General features: G+C 35.7%; 3 protein-coding genes and 1 long non-coding RNA gene across 4 annotated transcripts; all 4 read left to right on the plus strand.

Annotated features, from left to right (window-relative positions):
- Window positions 1-2,221: 2,221 nt before the first annotated feature.
- On the plus strand, window positions 2,222-3,844 carry LOC132164366 (uncharacterized). Its single transcript, XR_009438372.2, has 2 exons — window positions 2,222-3,110; window positions 3,545-3,844. It is a non-coding gene; the product is annotated as an uncharacterized LOC132164366 (long non-coding RNA).
- A 3,036-nt stretch (window positions 3,845-6,880) lies between these two features.
- LOC132163170 (cation/H(+) antiporter 24-like) lies at window positions 6,881-10,596 on the plus strand. Its single transcript, XM_059573356.2, has 4 exons — window positions 6,881-7,102; window positions 7,203-8,210; window positions 8,855-9,232; window positions 9,832-10,596. Exons 1-4 carry the CDS (start codon window positions 6,881-6,883, stop codon window positions 10,594-10,596), a joined length of 2,373 nt encoding a protein of 790 aa, XP_059429339.2.
- Window positions 10,597-11,890: 1,294 nt separating this feature from the next.
- LOC132163171 (cation/H(+) antiporter 24-like) lies at window positions 11,891-15,753 on the plus strand. The gene is made up of 5 exons (XM_059573357.2): window positions 11,891-12,115; window positions 12,389-12,873; window positions 13,267-13,789; window positions 14,483-14,860; window positions 14,965-15,753. Exons 1-5 carry the CDS (start codon window positions 11,891-11,893, stop codon window positions 15,751-15,753), a joined length of 2,400 nt encoding a protein of 799 aa, XP_059429340.2.
- A 1,150-nt stretch (window positions 15,754-16,903) lies between these two features.
- Window positions 16,904-19,061, plus strand: SEF (HIT-type Zinc finger family protein). The gene is made up of 5 exons (XM_059574858.2): window positions 16,904-17,019; window positions 17,655-17,761; window positions 17,905-18,007; window positions 18,486-18,595; window positions 18,675-19,061. Exons 2-5 carry the CDS (start codon window positions 17,657-17,659, stop codon window positions 18,876-18,878), a joined length of 522 nt encoding a protein of 173 aa, XP_059430841.1. The 5' UTR covers window positions 16,904-17,019; window positions 17,655-17,656; the 3' UTR covers window positions 18,879-19,061.
- Window positions 19,062-19,266: the final 205 nt, after the last annotated feature.

Below are 19,266 nucleotides of genomic sequence, written 5' to 3' on the forward strand. Positions count from 1 at the left end.
ATGCTAGGTGTTCTTCTAGTATTTTTCCGGTGTCCTCCCAACTGTGATGTGGCTTTCAAAATTATCGTTGAATTTGAGATTATCATTATTGAATTTTAATCTATTGATGATTTTAAAAGCCATATCACAGTTAGGAGGACACCATGAAGACATTAAAAGAACACCTAACATTTCCCTTTGTTTTTTTGTTTTTTTTTTTGAAACATACCATACTCATTCACTGATAAAAATCGCGAGCCTAAAACTCTTACAAATAGAGCAAAAAGTTCTGAAGTAAATCATAGTCGAGCTAAAGATACAGTCATCAACAACAGACTAAATCAACCATAACACAGCATTCGCTAATCTATGACTAATCATCAGGTTTAAAAATCAGATCTGCATCAAACAGATACCATCTAATGCATAGGTAGCGCTTATTCCTTGACCTTGAGAGCAAAACCCCCAAACCGATACTCATCCTCCTTGACCTGAAGGCCAGGATAAAGTTCATATCCAAAACCCAAGGGTTTGGACCAATAATAACATGCAGCAACCGGGTGCAACAAAGCAGAAGGAGAGAGCCTTATTACAAGCAAAACCCCTAAACCATGCAGGAAAATAAAGGGAACAGTAAAAGAAATGCAGGAAAAGAAATTACAGAAAAACAAAAATACATGGAAATAAATGCGAAAAACACACATAGCGGGTCACGGCAGCCGGAGGAGGCCGATCGTGAGCTAACCGGAAACCGCCGCGGAATGTGACACAAAAAGCTTGGCGCCACCATTGTTAAATCATTCTCTTGTTTACTTTTGTTTTATTTTATGTTTTAGAATAAAAACATTAACAAATAACTTAAAATACAAAACACTCAAAAAAACACTCAAAATTATTTCCATTTTTATGTCACAGTAGAAGTTTTTTTCTTCTAAAAGTAATATAAAACAAAGTTTAATTGATGCGTTATGGTTTTAATGAGAAGAGTGTTATTTGGGATGGTCAAGTCACAATAATTTGTTCGGTAAAGTTATGTATTACTTTGTGTTGGGTGTCGGATTTCCCTTACTAAAAACTTTCGTGTTAGATTGTGTCCGAATATATATATATATATAAAACATAAGTTAAAGTTCTTGCCTAAAAGTAGCTAATAAAAAAATAAATATATGTTTTAGATAACGAGAAAACAAGCTGCTAGAGGTAATTATTTTTGTTTCATATTAAATAAATATACACAATATAGAAGTTTTAGACAAATTGTTGGAAATATTTGAACTCAACACCCTTAGCAATCTTATATAAGAGCTGATTGACACTATTAAATCAACTCAGTAAGACGAGGATGAAATGAGAGTGTATGATATAACATTATTATAAGATGCATTAAGAGTCTATTTGATATTGCGTTTGAAAATAAGGCTTTTGCCCCCCCCAAAAAAAAAGAAAACCTGAAAGAGCTTTTTAAAAAGATAAATGCTATATATATGCACACACTTTCATTCTTACACTTTCTAACCTAACATTAAAAAATACTAATATATCCAAAATCCAAGAGCGATTCATTTAAAATTTAGCGGTGATTTTTAGTGCTACATCAGAGAGTATACATTTGAAAGTATAGGTGTAAACCTAATTTTGGTTGGCAGTTATTGACTAAGATCGCTGACCGGAACTTGAGTAGCTGGCTGGTCAATTTTAAAAACCGAAACCGGTTACTAGGTTATGTAATAACCACCAGTTATCAATTGGTAGTCGGTTATCCGGACTAATAACCGGGTCTTTTAAACAATTGGGTATTTTGGCCTATTTTGGATATTGAATTTATTTAAAGCAAAAGAACATTTTTGAAATTTTTTTCTCTACCAAACAAATCAATTTATAATTACTATAACTTTTTATTTAGTAATTATAAACAGCCCAAAGTCCTTATCCGGTTGTAAGCTTTCCAGGCACAAAATGGAGAAAATCAGGGTCTTCATCCGGCAAAACAGCGTAAGTGGAGAAAATTGAGGCTAATTATATGTGTAGAATAATCTCTTTAATTTACTACTCCCATTGAATTTCCCTTTCCGTATCCCAAGATTGAGAATGAATATCGTAGTCGGCAGCGTACAAAGTAAGGAAACATAATGCAATATTATTATTATTAAGCAAATAACAAAACCGTCCCTCCATTTTACTTGGTTTTTACAAGCCTCTTCTTTCTTCATGTCCTAACTCCTACGTCCCTTCGTCTTATAAATACGCTCCTTCCCCTCCCCTTTCATTCCCCACCATGTGAGCTCATCAGCTCCATCCTCCACACCTTTTTCTTCTACTTCCTCTCATGGACGCCACAAGCAGTACGGGAGAATCTGTAAAGCTCAGGAGGGATAGCGCCACTAAGGCATGTCTTTTAGTGTTTGTTGATCATCATATTTTTGTGATCAGTGGCGCTATCTATCCTGAGTTTCATGGCTTCTTCTTGCTTTCTCTCGTGTGTACTCATATACGTACAGCTCTCACTGAGGAAAAATACTATTACTCCCTTTTCTTTTCTTTTTTTCTTATGCTTAACATTAATATCCTTATGCTGATCTGGGTGTTTCTTCTTTTGGTTCTTGTTCCAACTTTTCGCCTCCATCATGGGTATCTTTTAAGATCTTTTGTCAGCTGCTTTTAAGATCGATGGATGTTCTTATTAATTAATTATCTTTAGTTTTGAGTATCTGGGTATCTTCTTTATGATCGATATGTTTTTTCTTGAAAGGAAAAAGCAGGTATAGTGCCATGCACTTGTTCTTGATGATGATTTTAGTATGAACAGTATAGTATCCAAAAAATGATCTGAAATCCTTTTGTATCCACTTAATCTCAAAAATCCCCCACCTAACATTGCTGGATTTCTAGTGGATCTTTCACTTTGCTGCTTGGTTTCCTTTTTCAGTGATCTTAACTTTTTACTGGGTTTTTTTATTTTCTCCTTTGTGTTCTCTGAAAAGTATGTAACATAGGAGTTGATTTCTTCCTTCTTTCTGGTTTTTTATTTTTCAGTTTTACTGGCAAGTCTGAAGCTTTGTCTCCTTTGTGTGAATCCAGTTTCTGACACCTCTTCTTGAATTCAAGCAGATCTTTCTCTTCAATCAAACTTGGTAACTTGTTAATTTTACTTTTTTGTTTTTTTGTGGTTTTTTTTGTTTTTTTTTGTGGCTGAGCTTGAAACCCTAGGTGAAGCCTTTCGAGTAATGGGAGGTGAGCTAGGGTTTCATGTTTGACTGAAATTTTGGCAGGCTTTTCAGTAAATAGGGGGGGTTAGTAAACTGTGGATGTTGACTCCTTTCCAACTTGGTTCAGATCACGGTCGCCTCACTTTGTTTCCTTTATATTACTTCTCCTTCATCATCATCATCATGATGATTAATTTCCCTATAAAAAGCAAAAAATTTTGTAGTTTTTTTTTTAAAATTTTTTAATAATTATTATCATTGCTTTGCTCCTTGTAATAACTTCATAAGAATTGTTAAAAACTTTTAGGTTTAGAATATTTAAAAAAAATTAGGTAATGTTAACCATTTCCTGTTTGCAGATGCCATGTTGGATACTTGGTTGGCCACTATAGGCCATTGTCTTGGGTTGGAGCTTATGATTTCTGGGCCTTATTGCTAGTATTGAGAGGATTGATCTTGCTTTCGGGTACAAGGTGTCTTATTGTTTGGGAACACAGAAACCAACTTACCTGTTCCAGATCTTTAATCCTCCTTATGTTATCATTGCTTCAGACATTTTATTAGATTTATGCAATTTATGCTCATAAATGTGCTTCTACAGTAAACCCCACTTCCTGTTTGCTTCAAAAGCTATTTTTCACTTTCATGGAAGATGCTAATCCTTGAGAAAATTCAGGCAAAGCTTCTCCATTTTCAATCTTTTAAGAGGATTAAATGACCATTCACTTGACGTGAAGTTTGAGTGATCAACTTCCAAGAAAGTCTTTTTGAGATATGTAGTGGCCAATAGACAAATATTTATTTTTTAATTATTTTTTTAAATTAAATAAAATTTGGCCATTAACAAATTAAATCGCTCCATTAGAAAGATTTGATAGTTTCAATGAATAAACTATATAATTAAATGGAAAATAAAGAAAATATTAGAAGAAAGAAAAAAGGGGAATTTTTGTTTTATTGTTTTTTTTGGGTGTTTTGGTTGGTTATAATCGGGTTTACATTATGTTTTTATTTTTAATGATATTTACATTATAAATGATAAATAATTTGATTACTTGAAAGGCAGGAGAGAATATGCAAATCAAAATGATACTCGAAAATTAGATATAAATGCCCAAATAATTTGACTTGGATTGTTGGAGTAATTAATTATTGAATTATTGCGGGTCTTTGTAGTACAATTGCTGTCATGCTTTATCAATTAACAAGCGAACACACTGGAAGTAATATATGGATGGATTGAGATTGTGTTTTAAAAAATATAAAATCTATAAATGTTAAAAAAATTGGGTTTTTAAATCATGAGTTGGGGATTACATTTTAAAAAACATATGATTTTAGATACTAAATTTTAATTTTGTCAACACTTAATTCAATTAAAAAAAAAAATCTTTTTAAAATCATACTTTTATAATTGCAAACTCAATTAGAAATGTTATTTAACATATTATTATACAATTATCAGATGGCTAGACAATGAAAAAAAAAACTTAAAATTTCTTTTTATAAACCTTTGCTAATACCAAATTGATAAATAATATGGGAAAATTTTATTTACAATTTCAGAAGTTTTTTAATTTGAATCAAAATTTAAAATTTGGCAATGTACTTTATTAATGTTTTAAAAAATTTTAATTTAGACTTTTTGCTATTAATTTTTGTTTAATTGGTTGGAAATTATCTCGTCGCGTGTATTTTACCTGAGATTTTGACGTTTTTTATTTTAATTATATTTATTAAAATTTTTGAAATTAAGAGTAATTATGTAATTTTATAAGTTTTAATAAGGACAAAATTAAAGTAGAGAGTATCAAAATCTCAAGTGTGATGTATGTGAGATGATTTTTGTTCAATTATATGAAAACTAGTAACGAAGGATCTAAATTAAAAAATTTTAAAATATTAAAAATGTACATAATTAATTTTTAAATATTGAAAGATTAAATTGTAAAACTTCAAAAATTTAATTATAAAGTGAATTTAACCATAAATAATTTAATTTAACCCTAAATAATTTACTTTATTAAATTTCAGCTGTCCAGCATTGATAATAAATTGCACAACTACTGACTGACCAGATTTTATTCAGATAAAAACAAGAGCATGGGCTCCAACACTCGAGTGCTGCCTTCTTCTTCATTAATTTTGTACCCTGACACAAATCGTGGCTGGTAATATTACAGCTGCACAGAATTGAATTCTCTGCACTAGCAGGAACGTAAAAGCCGCCTTCTTTTCTGGCGAATCAGACCCTCTTATGGCTCTGCGCCTGGTCATGCTCATGCTTTGGGCCCCCACGACATAAATGAGATATTTTTTTTTGTGAAAATGGGCCTTGGCCCGTGGATCAGTGGTCCCCCTTCCCATAATCGTATATTTTTTAACAGATCAATGGGCCACGTTGGTCTGGAATAATCCTGTGACAGGCTTTGTCATGTTTTAACATAATTCTCTTTCCGTCCTCAAGGCGGCAGACCACTCATTGAATGTTACTAATTTGAATCTTCTTCTTTTTTTCCTTCCGCAGATATGTTAAAAAAAAAAAAAAAAAACACCATAATTTCCTTTGCATTTCCTTTTCTTGAGACAAATAGAACTTATGAAAATAATGTTAGAAATTACATTTTTATCTTACTTTGTAAATATGATAGTGCCAATTAATTCTTATTTTTTTTTTTTAAAAAAAAAAAATTCAAAGATTGATTGGTAATGTCACGTAAGCACAGTAAGATAGAAGTCAAAGGTTGATTGGTAATGTCACGTCTTCATGGTAGGATAAGAGTGTGGTTTTTATTTTTTAATAAGACCTTTTAACTAAATAAATAAGGGTGATAATTTTTTTTTACTCTCGTGGGAATAATTTATGTTGGATACTTAAAAAAAACAGAGTAAGAGAAAATTGATCGGCCATGATAGTACAAAATCCTTTAGATTATACAATATTTAGGATTTGTTTGGGTGTGCATTTGAAACTCAAAAAGTCCGTTTGAAGAAAAGTACTCGTTTGATAAAAATAATTGAAATTGCTTTTAAGGAGTTTAAAAAGCCTAAAAATGACAAAAACGCATTTTTTGCAAAATCTTAAAAATGAAACTTTTGCCAAACACTTAAAAATTTTATTTTTCAAACACAATCCCAAACATGCTCTTATGACCCTTTAAGGATTGCGTTTGAGAGGTCCAAAAGTGTTTTAACACTTAAAAAGTCTATTTGAAAAAAAAAAATATTCGTTTGGTAAAAAAAATTAAAAGTACTTTTAAGAGTTGAAAAAACCTAAAAATAACAAAAGTTAAAAACTCTATTTTTTAAACGTAATCCCAAACATGCTCTTTAAGGGATCCAGTGTGTCTCATCTATATACCACCTGGTGGGACTTGGGCTAATGCGGGTTGGGCCTAGAGACTTTCTTTGGATTGACGAGCCAGGGCCCTCTATTTCGGTATTTCCCCTTGGACAGGAGGGGAAACGGTTGACATCAGAGCAATGAAAAATGGTCAACCATTGAAATCAGACTGAAAATCTTCTACCTCTTTTAACGCGGCTCCACATCCCTGTGACCTCTCTCTCTCTCTCTCTCTCTCTCTCTCTCTCCATTTTGCATGGCTAGCGTGTTCAGGTGCTTTTCTTCCATGGTAAGTTCCCTCGCGACTGTTGGGTGGCGCTAAAATTTTGTTGGGTTTCAGTTTCACACCGCCATGGGAGTTCACGCCTTTAGCCGTCTTGGTATGCCCCAAGTTCCGATGATCTGCCGAAAAATCCACAAGCCGCACTCCTTCGGCATTTTCTATGGAGCAAACCCATTGGATTACTCTTTCACACTTGTGTTGTTGGAGATTATCTTTGTCCTCCTCACCAGTCGTGTCATTCGTTTTCTTCTCAAGCCACTCAAACAGCCTAGGATTGTCTCCGACATTATTGTAAGTTTTTTGTTCTGTTCTAGGTTCTTTAATAATTAATTAACACTCTTAATAATTAGCCACTCATGTTTTGTTTTGATGTTAATTATATATTCTCAAGGGTGGTATATTCATTGGACCCTCCGTTCTCGGCGGCAACAAGAAATTCTCCTCGTACATGTTCCCCGACAACGCCGAATACGTGATGAAAAACATCGGAATAATAGGTTTCATGTATTTCCTTTTCGTCACCGGTGTGAAAATGGATCTCACCCTGATAACAAAATCAGGAAAAAAGAATTGGTATATTGCGTTGGTGGGGGTGGCACTTCCGTTAATTATAGTTACAATCGTGGCCTTCTTTTTGAGGGACTCCATGGACAAGGACCTTGCAAAGATTTCTTCCATTGGAATAGTTGCTTCATCTTTTGCTATAACAACGTTTCCCGTTCTCTATCCTATTCTTCAAGAGCTAAACCTCCTGAGCTCCGAGATCGGACGGATGGCATTATCCACGGCGATAATCAGCGACGCAGTTGGGATCAACGCACTTCTTGCATTCGAGGCAGCGAAACAGGGGGAAGCACAGACAATTGGTGCACTCTGGTACATGGTATCTTTGGCGGTTTTAATGGCATTCATGGTCACCTGCGTTCGCCGAGTAATGGAGTGGATTATTGAAAAAACGCCAGCGGGGCAACCGGTTGATCAGGGCTACGTGGTTGCGATTTTATTGGGGGTCTGCGGGATCGGATTTATGACCGATTTGTTCGGCATTGCCATCGCCAACGGGCCGTTGTGGCTGGGGCTGGTAATTCCCGACGGGCCACCGCTGGGAACGACGCTTGTGGAGAGGTGCGAGACAATCGTGATGGATATTCTGATGCCGTTTTCATTTGCGTTTGTGGGGCTTTACACGGATGTGAATACGATGAGTGCTGCTGGGTGGTCGAGCTTGGGGCCTATGTTTGCGATGGCTGTGGTCGGATACATGTCCAAGATGATTGGAACCCTGCTGCCTGCTATCTTCTTTGATTTGCCGCTCAGAGATAGTCTCACTCTCAGCCTCATTATGAGCTTGAGAGGCCAAGTGGAGCTTATTTTATATATCCATTGGATGGACAAATTGGTATGTATGCATCCTACCTACCTCCCCTTCACTTTTAATTTTCTTTATTTAGTATATGACTCCACTAAATAGATCATTATTCGTTTAAAAACTTGGAGTGAAAAAAGCTCACATTTCAACCAATTACGAGATACATTTTCACAAAAACTTGAAATTTTCAACATGCGAGAGTTAGTTTGAGTTATCGTTTGGTTTAGCGGTTTCAAGATTTGTGAGTTGAAAAAATAGTGTTGGTGTTTGATAACCCCTTTTAAGAGATAATGTTTGTGTTTTGGTTAAAAAAGTGTTTTGATGTGACATAAAGGTGAAATCAGTTTTAAGTGTTTCGTGAGGAAAGTTACAATGTTTGTGTTTTGGTTAAAAAAATGTTTTGATATGACATAAATGTGAAAGTAGTTTTAAGTGTTTCGTGAAGAAAGTTGTTTGTTTATATTTTTAATTATTTGGGTAGAAAGGAAAAAAGAAATAGAAAAATAGTTAGCAAACAAGTTTGGTACCGTGATTTTGAAACACATATTTAAGTTTTTGGTAAAATCACTATTTGACTTCTAAAACCGTGTATTTAACTTGTAAAATTGCGGGGCAATCTCAATGGCCAACTGATTCGGTCTCCCTTGCTGGTTGTTTTGTGTGTATGCATACAGATAATAGGGCAGCCATGTTTCACAATGCTGGTGCTATTAACAGTAGTGGTGACTGGAATTGCAACACCTCTGATCAGCATCCTCTACGATCCAACTAGGCCATACATGGTGACTCAAAGGAGAACCATTCAACACCTCCCTCCAGGAAAAGAGCTTCGAACACTACTTTGCATACATGATGAGGAAACCGTGGCTGGGTTCATCAATCTTCTTGAGGCCTCCAATCCAAGTGTTACCACCCCCTTCTCCATCTTTGCCATCCACCTCATCGAGCTTCTTGGTCGTGCCGTCCCAGTGTTTATAGACCACGAGTTGCAGGAAGTGCCTTCCCAATACTCGGCCTACGAGACCATTCACAACGCCTTGAGGCTGTATCAGGTCTTAAATAATTACTTATTCTAAAAACTTAAGCTAATAAGAATGTATGAATTTAATCATTTAACTTAGAAAAAAATTTACATACCCTTCTAAAATTAATACCCAATTGACAATGTCTTCCAAAACTTTCAATTGGAATGTTCTCACCAAACTACCAAAAAATCATCAATGTTCTCTCAAGATCAACAAAAAGATAAAAACAAGCATACTTTTTTAAATAAGACTAAAAAACCCCTTGTAAATTCTTTAAAAAAAAAAAAAACAATTTTCTTTTTTTTTTTTTAAAAAAAAAAAATTAAATTTGTCCACCCCTAATTTTTTTGTTTATTTATTTATTTATTTTTTAATTCAATTTAATTTTATTAAGAGTTTTTTCGTCATTGAGGGAGAGACATTGGCAACTTTTTATAGTTTGTGGAAACATTGCTACAATTAAAAATTTCGGATAACATTGCCAATTGGGTAGTAGTTTGAGGGAGGTATGTAGATTTCTCCCTTTAATTTATATTTTAATACCAACTTAAATAATGACTTACTCAAAAAATTTTAAACTAATAAAAAAGATAAATTCAACAATTTAATTTATATTCTAACATCAGGCAAGCAGGCGTGATTTCCTCAAGCTCCATACATTCACAGCCGTGGCACCAAAGCGATCCATGTACCAAGACATTTGTAAGCTCGCCGTTGCAAACAAAGCTACTCTTATCATCTTACCTTACCACAACGACCGCTTGGAACATCTGGGAGGCTCGTGGGTGGGTGTCCGATATGTGAACCTCAATGTCTTAACCCACGCGCCTTGTTCTGTTGGAATTCTTGTAGACAAATATAATTTCCAAAAGCCGCTTTCAGCACTCTCCTTCCACAATTGTCTCCACCATTTTGTTGTGCTATTTTTAGGAGGAGCAGACGCTCGGGAAGCGCTTGTTTACGCAGATCGAATGGTTAAAAACCGGGACGTGTCTCTCACTGTAATACGGTTCCTTCCATATAGCTCCGTTGGAGATGTTGAGATGGAGAAGAAGCTCGACGACGGGGTGGTGACATGGTTTTGGGTGAAGAATGAAAGAAATAATCGGGTGGTTTACAAAGAGGTGGTGGTGAGGAATGGATATGAAACTATGGCGGCCATTCATGCAATGAATCATGATTCTATTGAGCTTTGGATTGTGGGAAAACAACAAGGGATAAATCCAATCCTCCTCGATGAATTAATAGATTGGAGAGAAAATCAAGAACTTGGAGTTATTGGGGATTATGTTAACTCAGTGGAATTTGGTAGTTCTGCCTCTGTGCTAGTTGTTCAACAGCAGATTATGAGAGGACATGGAACGCTTAAGTGTCCTGGCCGCTCTCGATGAATGCTAGATAGTGTGTTTTAAGTAACTTTTCATATCAGAGGCTTAAAACATGTCTCATGAGTTACTGAGAAATGGATGTAAAGAATACCATTACTTATTGTTTTGGGGTAAATTAGCCGGGGGCGGAAGTAGCATTTAAAGTTTTGGGGATACCAAAAGGGGGGGGGGGGGGGGTAAAATGTAATTTTAAGAGGTGATAGGGTTTATTTTTTATTTTTAATTGGGAACCATGTAGTTTTCTGCTCCTTAAATTAGTGATTTTTTTTGGTCTCTTAATGGCTCTCTAATTTTGGTCTTACAATTTTTTTTTTAATGTAATCGTTTAGTTTTGCTCGCTTGCCTATATTTGCCTTCTTACAGGCGTTTTCATGCATATAGATTCCTCTAGCCTTAAGGTTTTTTTTCAGGGATTGTTTGTGTAATTTTTTTTCTTTGAGTTCCTTCAATAAAATTTTATTTATTAAAAAAAAAATGCTACATTAGAACATAAGGTTTTGTTAAATTCTATCAATATGGAAGTTCGTAAAGAAAACAACAATTGTTTGTGACACATTCTCCATTTATTCAGTATGTAATATTTTTTAGTCTTTAATAATACAACAATATAAGTCTCGATCATCTCTTAAATTTAAAGTTAACTTATTAAAAAGTAAGTGAAATAATAATAATAATAATAATAATAAAACTTAAGAGATCAACTAAGAGCATAATTATAACCTCTAAAGTTTTGACATATTCAAAACACACACACAGATATATATCATTTCATCTTTTCTCTTATGAGTCATTATTTTTATCGATAAATATAAAAATAATATATATTTTTTTCTTGACAATCCATTCCAACTTTCTTCCCCCTCCCCCCATTTCGATATTTCCCCTTGGACAGGGGGCACATGGTTGACATTAGAGCAATGAAAAATGGTCAGCCATTGAAACCAGACTGAAAATCTTCTACCTCTTTTAACGCGGCTCCACATCCCTGTGAGCTCTTCTAGGCTCTCTCTCTCCCCCTCCCCCCGTCTCTCTCTCTATAGAATATATTCTAACTCTCTCTCTCTCTCTCTCTCTTTCTCTCTCTCTGTGTAGAATATATTCTAACTCTCTCTCTCTCTCTCTCTCTTTCTCTCTCTCTGTGTAGAATATATTCTAACTCTCTCTCTCTCTCTCTCTCTCTCTCTCCATTTTGCATGGCAAGCGTGTTGATCAGGTGCTTTTCTTGCACGGCGTAAGTTCCCTCGGGCCTGTTGGGTGGCGCAAAAAAATTTGGTGGGTTGCACGTACATACACCGCCATGGGAATTCACGCCTTTAGCCGTGTTGATCATACTCTCCAAGTTCCGATGATCTGCCGACAAGTCCACAAGGCGCACTCCTTCGGCATCTTCTATGGAGCGAACCCATTGGATTACTCTTTCACGCTTGTGTTGTTAGAGATTATCTGTGTCCTCCTCACCAGTCGTGTCATTCGTTTTCTTCTCAAGCCTCTCAAACAGCCTAGGATTGTCTCCGACATTATCGTAAGTTTTTTCGTAATTAACCTTTCTTTTCCCACTCCATTCAAGTTCAAATGATATGCTATATATGTTGGAAACTCATATTTCTTTTTATTACAATATCAAATGGTCTTGAATATATTCAAATAGTATTTCGCATTAATTTGTTAATTAATGTTGCAATACGTACTTTATTTCGTTTTGGTGTGTTGAAAAGTTGTTAATTTTGTACAAGCTAAGGAGATTATATATTATTATGATTAATCTTCTGATGATTTAATGTTAATTATTCTCAAGGGTGGTATATTCATTGGACCCTCCGTTCTTGGAGGCAACAAGAACTTCGCCTCGTACATGTTCCCCGACAATGCTGCATACGTGATGAAAAATATTGGAATAATAGGTTTCATGTATTTCCTTTTTGTGACGGGTGTGAAAATGGATATCAGCCTGATTAGAAAATCAGGAAAGAAGAATTGGTATATTGCGTCGGTGGGGGTGGCACTTCCCTTAACAACAGTTACAATTGTGGCCTTCATGTTGAGGAAGTCCATGGACAAGGACCTTGCAAAGATTTCTTCCATTGGAGCAGTTTCTTCGTCTTTAGCTATTACAACGTTTCCTGTTCTTTTTCCTGTCCTTCAAGAGCTAAACCTCCTCAGCTCCGAGATCGGACGGATGGCATTATCCACGGCGATAGTCAGCGACACAATTGGGATCAACGCACTTCTTGCATTCGAGGCAGCGAAACAAGGGGAAACACAAACAATTGGTGCACTATGGTATTGTTAAATCACCTTAATTATCTCCAAAAGCTTAAGTAATAATAGAAAAGAATAAGTTTAATCATTTAATAAACATACGGGCTCAAACTCTCCCTTACTAATAGGTGAAGTCTAGTACGTATACTATTTAATTGAAATGAAAGGTGAATGGCAGAAACATATATAATTCAAACTCAAGACATTTGCTTTGAACTTCCTCTCACTTTTGGGCTCAAAATCTCATTAATAGGTGATCATGCTTAACTCATGAAATCCTTTAATTGACAGAGTCAGAGTTCAAACTCAAGACCTCCACTCTGATACCATGTTAATTAAATTACAAATTTTTCTAAAAGCTCAAGGTAATTATAAGAATAAATGAATTTAATAATTTAATTTACACTTTAACAGGTATATGATATCTTTGGTGGTTTTACTGGTTTTTCTGGTCACTTGTGTTCGGCCAGTGATGGAGTGGATTATCAAAAGAACGCCGGCAGGGCAGCCGGTTGAACAGGGCTATGTGGTTGCAATTTTGCTAGGGGTCTGCGTGATCGGATTTATGACCGATTTGTTCGGCATTGCCATCGCGAACGGACCGCTGTGGTTGGGGCTGGCGATTCCCGATGGCCCTCCGCTAGGAACGACGCTTGTGGAGAGGTGTGAAACAATTGTGATGGACATTCTAATGCCGTTTTCATTTGCGTTTGTGGGATTTTACACCGATGTGAATGTGATGAATGCCGTTGGGTGGTCGGGGTTGACGCCACTGTTTATCATGGTTGTGGTTGGTTACGTGTCCAAGATAATTGGAACCTTGGTTCCTGCTGTCTTCTTTGATGTGCCGCTCAGAGATAGTCTCACTTTGAGCCTCATTTTGAGCTTGAGAGGCCAAGTGGAGCTTATTTTATATATCCATTGGATGGACAAATTGGTATGTATATATGCTCTCTCTCACTCTCAAATCTCAATATATCTTGTTTGGTTATCAAGTATTCATTTTTCATTTTATTTAAAATTACATTTTTATTTCACGACTATTTTGACGTAGCAATTATAACTTATAACCAATCCTTAATTAATTTATTTATTTGTAACAAGGATTGATTTAAGAGTTTGATGAGACTAGCTATTACATAAATATTATGGGACAAAAATGTGGTTTATGCTTTCTGAGTAATGCTATATACAACATTTCTATAAACCACATTTTTATCCCACAATGTTGATGTGACAATTCCAATCAACAATTAGATATTTTCTTATTAAAAAAAATTAATGATTTGTTGGGACTGTCTTGTCAGTATTGAGAAATTGTTAAATAAAAAATGTAGTATGTAGAGTGAAAAAAGTTCCCACACTTCAACCAAATATGAGACACATTTTCACATATATTTTGTTTCTCCTTTAATTACAAAAACTTGAAATGTTTCAGGTCACAATATATAGAATAGTTCGTTTATTTAACGGTTTTAAACTGTAGTTTGAGAAAAAAAAAAAAAAAAAATTTAAAACACAGGTGGCGAAAATGCGATTTTTAAATATATAGTTAAGTGTTTGGTAAAATTACGGCTTAATTTTTCTTTCTGATTCGGTCTCCCTCGCTTGTTTTGTGGTATGCATACAGATAATAGGGCAGGCAGCTTTCACAATGATGGTGTTATTAACAATAGTGGTGACTGGAATTGCTACACCCTTAATCAACATGCTCTACGATCCAACAAGGCCATACATGGTGACTCAAAGGAGAACTATTCAACACATCCCTTTAGAAAAAGAATTTCGAACATTACTTTGCATACATGATGAAGAAAGCGTGGCTGGGTTCATCAATCTTCTTGAGGCCTCAAATCCAAGTGTTAACTCACCATTCTCCATCTTTGCTCTCCACCTCATTGAGCTTCTCGGCCGTGCTACGCCGATGTTTATAGACCACGATTTGCAGGAAGTGCCTTCCCAATACAAGGCCTTTGACACCATCCACAATGCCCTACAACTGTATCAGGTAACGTTAAATTACCATTTATTATTGAATGCGGGTTTGAACTCATTATCTCTGACTTTGACAGTACTATATTAAATTTAATTATTTAATTTATATTCTATCAGGAAAGCATGTGTGATTTTCTCAAGCTCCATACATTCACAGCCGTGTCACCAAAGCGATCAATGTACCAAGACATTTGTAAGCTCGCTGTCGCAAACAAAGCTACTCTTATCATCTTACCTTACCACAACGACTCCTTTGAACATCTCAAAGGCTCGCGAGTGGGTATTCGATATGTGAACCTCAAAGTCTTAGCCCACGCGCCTTGTTCTGTCGGAATTCTTGTTGACAAAGGTCATTTCAACCAGTCGCTTTCAACGCTCTCCTTCCAACATTGTTTCCACCATTTTGCAGTGCTGTTTTTGGGAGGAGCAGACGCCCGGGAAGCGCTTGTTTACGCAGATCGAATGGTTACAAACCGTGATGTGTCTCTCACTGTAATTCGATTCCTTCCTTACAACTATGTCGGAGATATTGAGATGGAGAAAAAGCTCGATGATGGGGTGGTGACGTGGTTTTGGGTTAAAAACGAGAGAAATAATCGGGTGGCTTATAGAGAGGTGGTGGTGAGGAATGGATATGAAACGCTTGCGGCCATTCATGCAATGAATCATGAGTCCATTGAGCTTTGGATCCTGGGAAGACAGCAAGGGATAAATCTATTCCTCCTTGATGGATTAACAGATTGGAGGGAAAATGAGGAACTAGGAGTGATTGGGGACCATGTTGCCTCAACGGAATTTGGTAGCTCTGCCTCTGTGCTAGTGGTGCAACAACAGATTATGAGAGGACATGGAACAATCAAGAAGGCTGCAGCCTCACCAGGAATGTTTACGTCCTGGTTTTGCTAGCAATATTGCATGCATATATAGTTTTTTTTTTTTTTTTTTTTTTTTTGAGTAGTGCTATTTTTCACATTTCAAAGGCAAATGTGGCGTGATGCATGTTTAAAAAAACTAAAAGAAAAATCACTTAAAATACGCTACGTCAGCCAATGTAAAAATTGCATTATAATTATTCATTAGTGATTAGGTGGACGTGTTTGAAATGTAGTAAGGATCATGTGTAGATCCCTCTGGCCTTAATGCCATTTTATTGTTAAGGGATAGTTTGTGTATTTATTTATTTATTTTTTTGTCTTGTTTGGTCTTTCAATAAATTTTTGTTTATATATAAAGAAAAATTGCTACATTAAAACAGAAGGTCTTGTTAAATTCTGTGATCAATAAGGAAGTTCGGAAAGAAAGCAACAGCTTTCGTGCAATATAAATGGAACCTGGAAAATTGTATGGGAGGAAGTGATGCATTCTCAATTGATTGATGTTGCTCTATATCGTTTGAAGGATAAAACTGGATTATAGCTAATTTTTATAAATCCAGCCTAATAAATTGTTAAGTATCGCTTAGGCCTTAACACATGAAAAGTATGTATATGATTTTTTAATAACATATGCTTCTTATATGTTTTTAGAATACGAGAATAACTTTTATAAGGGTGTGGCATAAACCATGTCCTTTGTGCCTTCCAATAAAAAAGAAACACCTCAGCATATCACACTAAAACAACATAAACATGAAGCACAAGATCGAAACCACATTTTTTTTTTTTTTTTTTTTTTTCATTCAATAACAACCACTCTTAATGAAGCAGAGGTCACTAGTTTGAATCCACCTCCCCACTTCTGTGCAGACATGTAAAAAAAAAAAAATTACCCCTTCTCAATGTCATTATTCTATAAGTAATGTTAGGCCTACAATTCTTTTATAACTCGTTAACATATGTCAGTAAAACATTAGACATTAAATGTTACAGAATTATTTTAATAGGTGATGTCTAATATGATTAGAATCATATATTAACACGCGTCAACAAGTTACAAGTGTCGTTTTAACATTTTTCAAACAATAGTGGGATGAGAATTGGGGAAACTAAAAACGACGACGTTCCTTGTATGCTTGGAAAGTATTGGTCAAAACGCTCCGTTTCCAGGCTCTCACAACTCACCGTTTCTAGGCTCCCTTTCGCTTCTCTCTCTCTCTCTCTAGCGTTCCGACTTGAGTCGCTCCGGACCACCGTCCTCCTACTCCTCCAGTCGTCGGCCGCCACGTGTTACTCGGTTAGTCTTTCTCTTCCCATGGTCATGGAACTTCTTCTTGTTCTCGTTGTTTGTTTGTGGTTCTCTTTTTTCTTTGTTTTGATTCATCTTATGAATATTTGGGTGAATTTTGAAGTTCGGTTTCTGAGTTGTATTAATTTAATAACCGATTTCATTGTTTTGGGTTTGCCTGTAAATCTCTAAATAATCAATAGCATTTTGAATTTTTGTCCAAGATAGCTTTGTGGTGAGTAGAGTCTAAGAGCTTGTTCCCAGACTTCCTTTTGTTCAAATTTAAAGTTTTGTGTGCGTATTTATGTATGATTTTGAAGAAGACCAATCTTCAACTTCAATATTGGATGTAGAATTAGAAGCCCACTAAGCGATAATGCCTTTGATTTTAGAGTCAAGTGGCAACCCCTTCGAGCAAGTTTTTTTTTTTTAATGAATACTTCAAGCAAGGTTTTTATCCTATGCAGTATTTATGTACTCATAATCGGGTTACCCAAAAGCCAAATTTTACTTAATCACACAGTTTTTGACGTTTATATGTCTTTCGTTATTCATCCATAGCTTTTGCCCAATAAAAAAAGAAGCTGTTTTTCTTTTTCTATTTGTCAATGAATGTTTTGTCTGATTCTAGTAACTCTTTGCAGCAATGGATGATGACAATTCCAACCCATTTCGACGCATGTCGAGCCGAACTCGTAAGGTTGCTCCAAGAATGGCTGCTGCCCTTGCAAGTAGTGACAACCGCACGCAGGTGTGTCGAATCTGTTTCATTGAAAATCGATTTTGGGTTTATGGTTTCTGTATTTGGCACAAGCTTGTGAATGTTGATGAAATAGAAGATTTATTAGCTTTATTTCAACATCATTTTAAGGTCTTAGCAACTTGCTGTTTTAGGCTGCTCTTGCTCGCCTTGAAGCCTTAGAAAACGACAATGCAGGAATGGAAACGGTTGAAATTAACGATGAAGATGACTCTTCTCTTGATGATGAAGATCAAGGTCTAATTCTTATTGGTCCTCATATCTCTTTTTCCTTCTTCCTTTTTGTTCATTTTTCTCTTTTTATATTGCTGCTCTGTAACTTTAATCGATAGAGTGAATGGGTAAATCCAAGCTCTATATGATTCATTGAGCCTATACCTGCATCCATAAAAAAGAAGTCCTGTATGGAGAATATCTAGATTACCAAAAAAAAGAAGAAGGAAGAGTTACTTCTCTCTCTCTCTCTCTCTCTCTCTATCTCTCTCGTCATTGGAGTTGATTCATCTAAGTAATCAACCATGGAGGGTTGCTCTGAATGGCATTTTAAGGTCAAATTTGGATTATGGTTATAAGGGAAGTTCCTCTTTCTAGGGTAGCACTGAAAAATCTCCGTGTCTATGTCACCTTGTCAATGGTTTATTTTATTTTTTATTTTTTATTTTTTATTTTTTTTGGCTTAGTTTACATTTCCTGTTTTTTGGGCCTCTTGTTGCAGGATACATGCAAAAGAGGCAGTCCAAGGGTACTAAACGTAAAACCCGGCAGGCAAAGGCACTTGAGAATGCCAGGAAAGCCCCAAGAACATTTCTTGAGCTTTTACATGAGGTAATAAGGGAAATGCTGCTCATACTGCTTTTTTGTTTTTAAATTGGTTTAATGGTCCTCATTCTTTTAACAACTACAGGCAAACCTGGAATCATTGCCTCCTCATGTTCCCTCCTATTTGAAGGCAGCTGTGGGACCTCCAAGCTCTACCTCTCGCCGCCATTTCTGCACTGTTTGTGGATACGCTGCCAGCTACACATGTGTGAAGTGTGGGATGCGTTTCTGTTCACGCCGTTGCCAGAATATACATAATGATACTCGTTGTCTGAAATTTGTTGCCTAGATGGTGGTAGACTTTCAGTGGCCAAAATCTGTAAATTCGTGACACTGAATGCTAACTCATTGTTATATGCTGGAGCTATTATCTTTATGCAGTTAGTTTGATAATAGAATACAAAAAAATTGAATTATTGCTGTTAATTTTTTTTTTTTTTTCAATTACTGATTCATCAAAAAATTTCTTAAATTACTGGTAATCACACCTTACTCATGCCACATACTTGGTGCATATTACAGGTTGCTGGAACCTTGTTTGGCAGGGTCTTGCAATTTTCACATGGTTATCAAATGACTACAGCCAATCACAATAAGATCGAATTAATGCAGATGGTTGTAGCACATGTTAGCAGCAAAATCTTCTTCATGGGTTGTTCAATTGGATTATCTGAATG

The sequence above is a fragment of the Corylus avellana genome, chromosome 8 (genome assembly GCF_965113065.1).
Source record: "Corylus avellana chromosome 8, dhCorAvel1.hap1.2, whole genome shotgun sequence".
Classification (NCBI taxonomy): Eukaryota; Viridiplantae; Streptophyta; class Magnoliopsida; order Fagales; family Betulaceae; genus Corylus; species Corylus avellana.

Bases quoted from the DNA above. Each gene is read 5' to 3' on its own strand.
- LOC132163170 (XM_059573356.2), top strand. From the start codon at position 6,881: ATGGGAGTTCACGCCTTTAGCCGTCTTGGTATGCCCCAAGTTCCGATG. The intron at 8,211-8,854 runs GTATGTATGCAT...GTATGCATACAG, and splicing joins TCCATTGGATGGACAAATTG to ATAATAGGGCAGCCATGTTT. The intron at 9,233-9,831 runs GTCTTAAATAAT...TTCTAACATCAG, and splicing joins ACGCCTTGAGGCTGTATCAG to GCAAGCAGGCGTGATTTCCT.
- LOC132163171 (XM_059573357.2), top strand. From the start codon at position 11,891: ATGGGAATTCACGCCTTTAGCCGTGTTGATCATACTCTCCAAGTTCCG. The intron at 12,874-13,266 runs GTATTGTTAAAT...ACACTTTAACAG, and splicing joins CAAACAATTGGTGCACTATG to GTATATGATATCTTTGGTGG. The intron at 13,790-14,482 runs GTATGTATATAT...GTATGCATACAG, and splicing joins TCCATTGGATGGACAAATTG to ATAATAGGGCAGGCAGCTTT.
- SEF (XM_059574858.2), top strand. From the start codon at position 17,657: ATGGATGATGACAATTCCAACCCATTTCGACGCATGTCGAGCCGAACT. The intron at 17,762-17,904 runs GTGTGTCGAATC...TTGCTGTTTTAG, and splicing joins GTAGTGACAACCGCACGCAG to GCTGCTCTTGCTCGCCTTGA. The intron at 18,596-18,674 runs GTAATAAGGGAA...TAACAACTACAG, and splicing joins TTCTTGAGCTTTTACATGAG to GCAAACCTGGAATCATTGCC.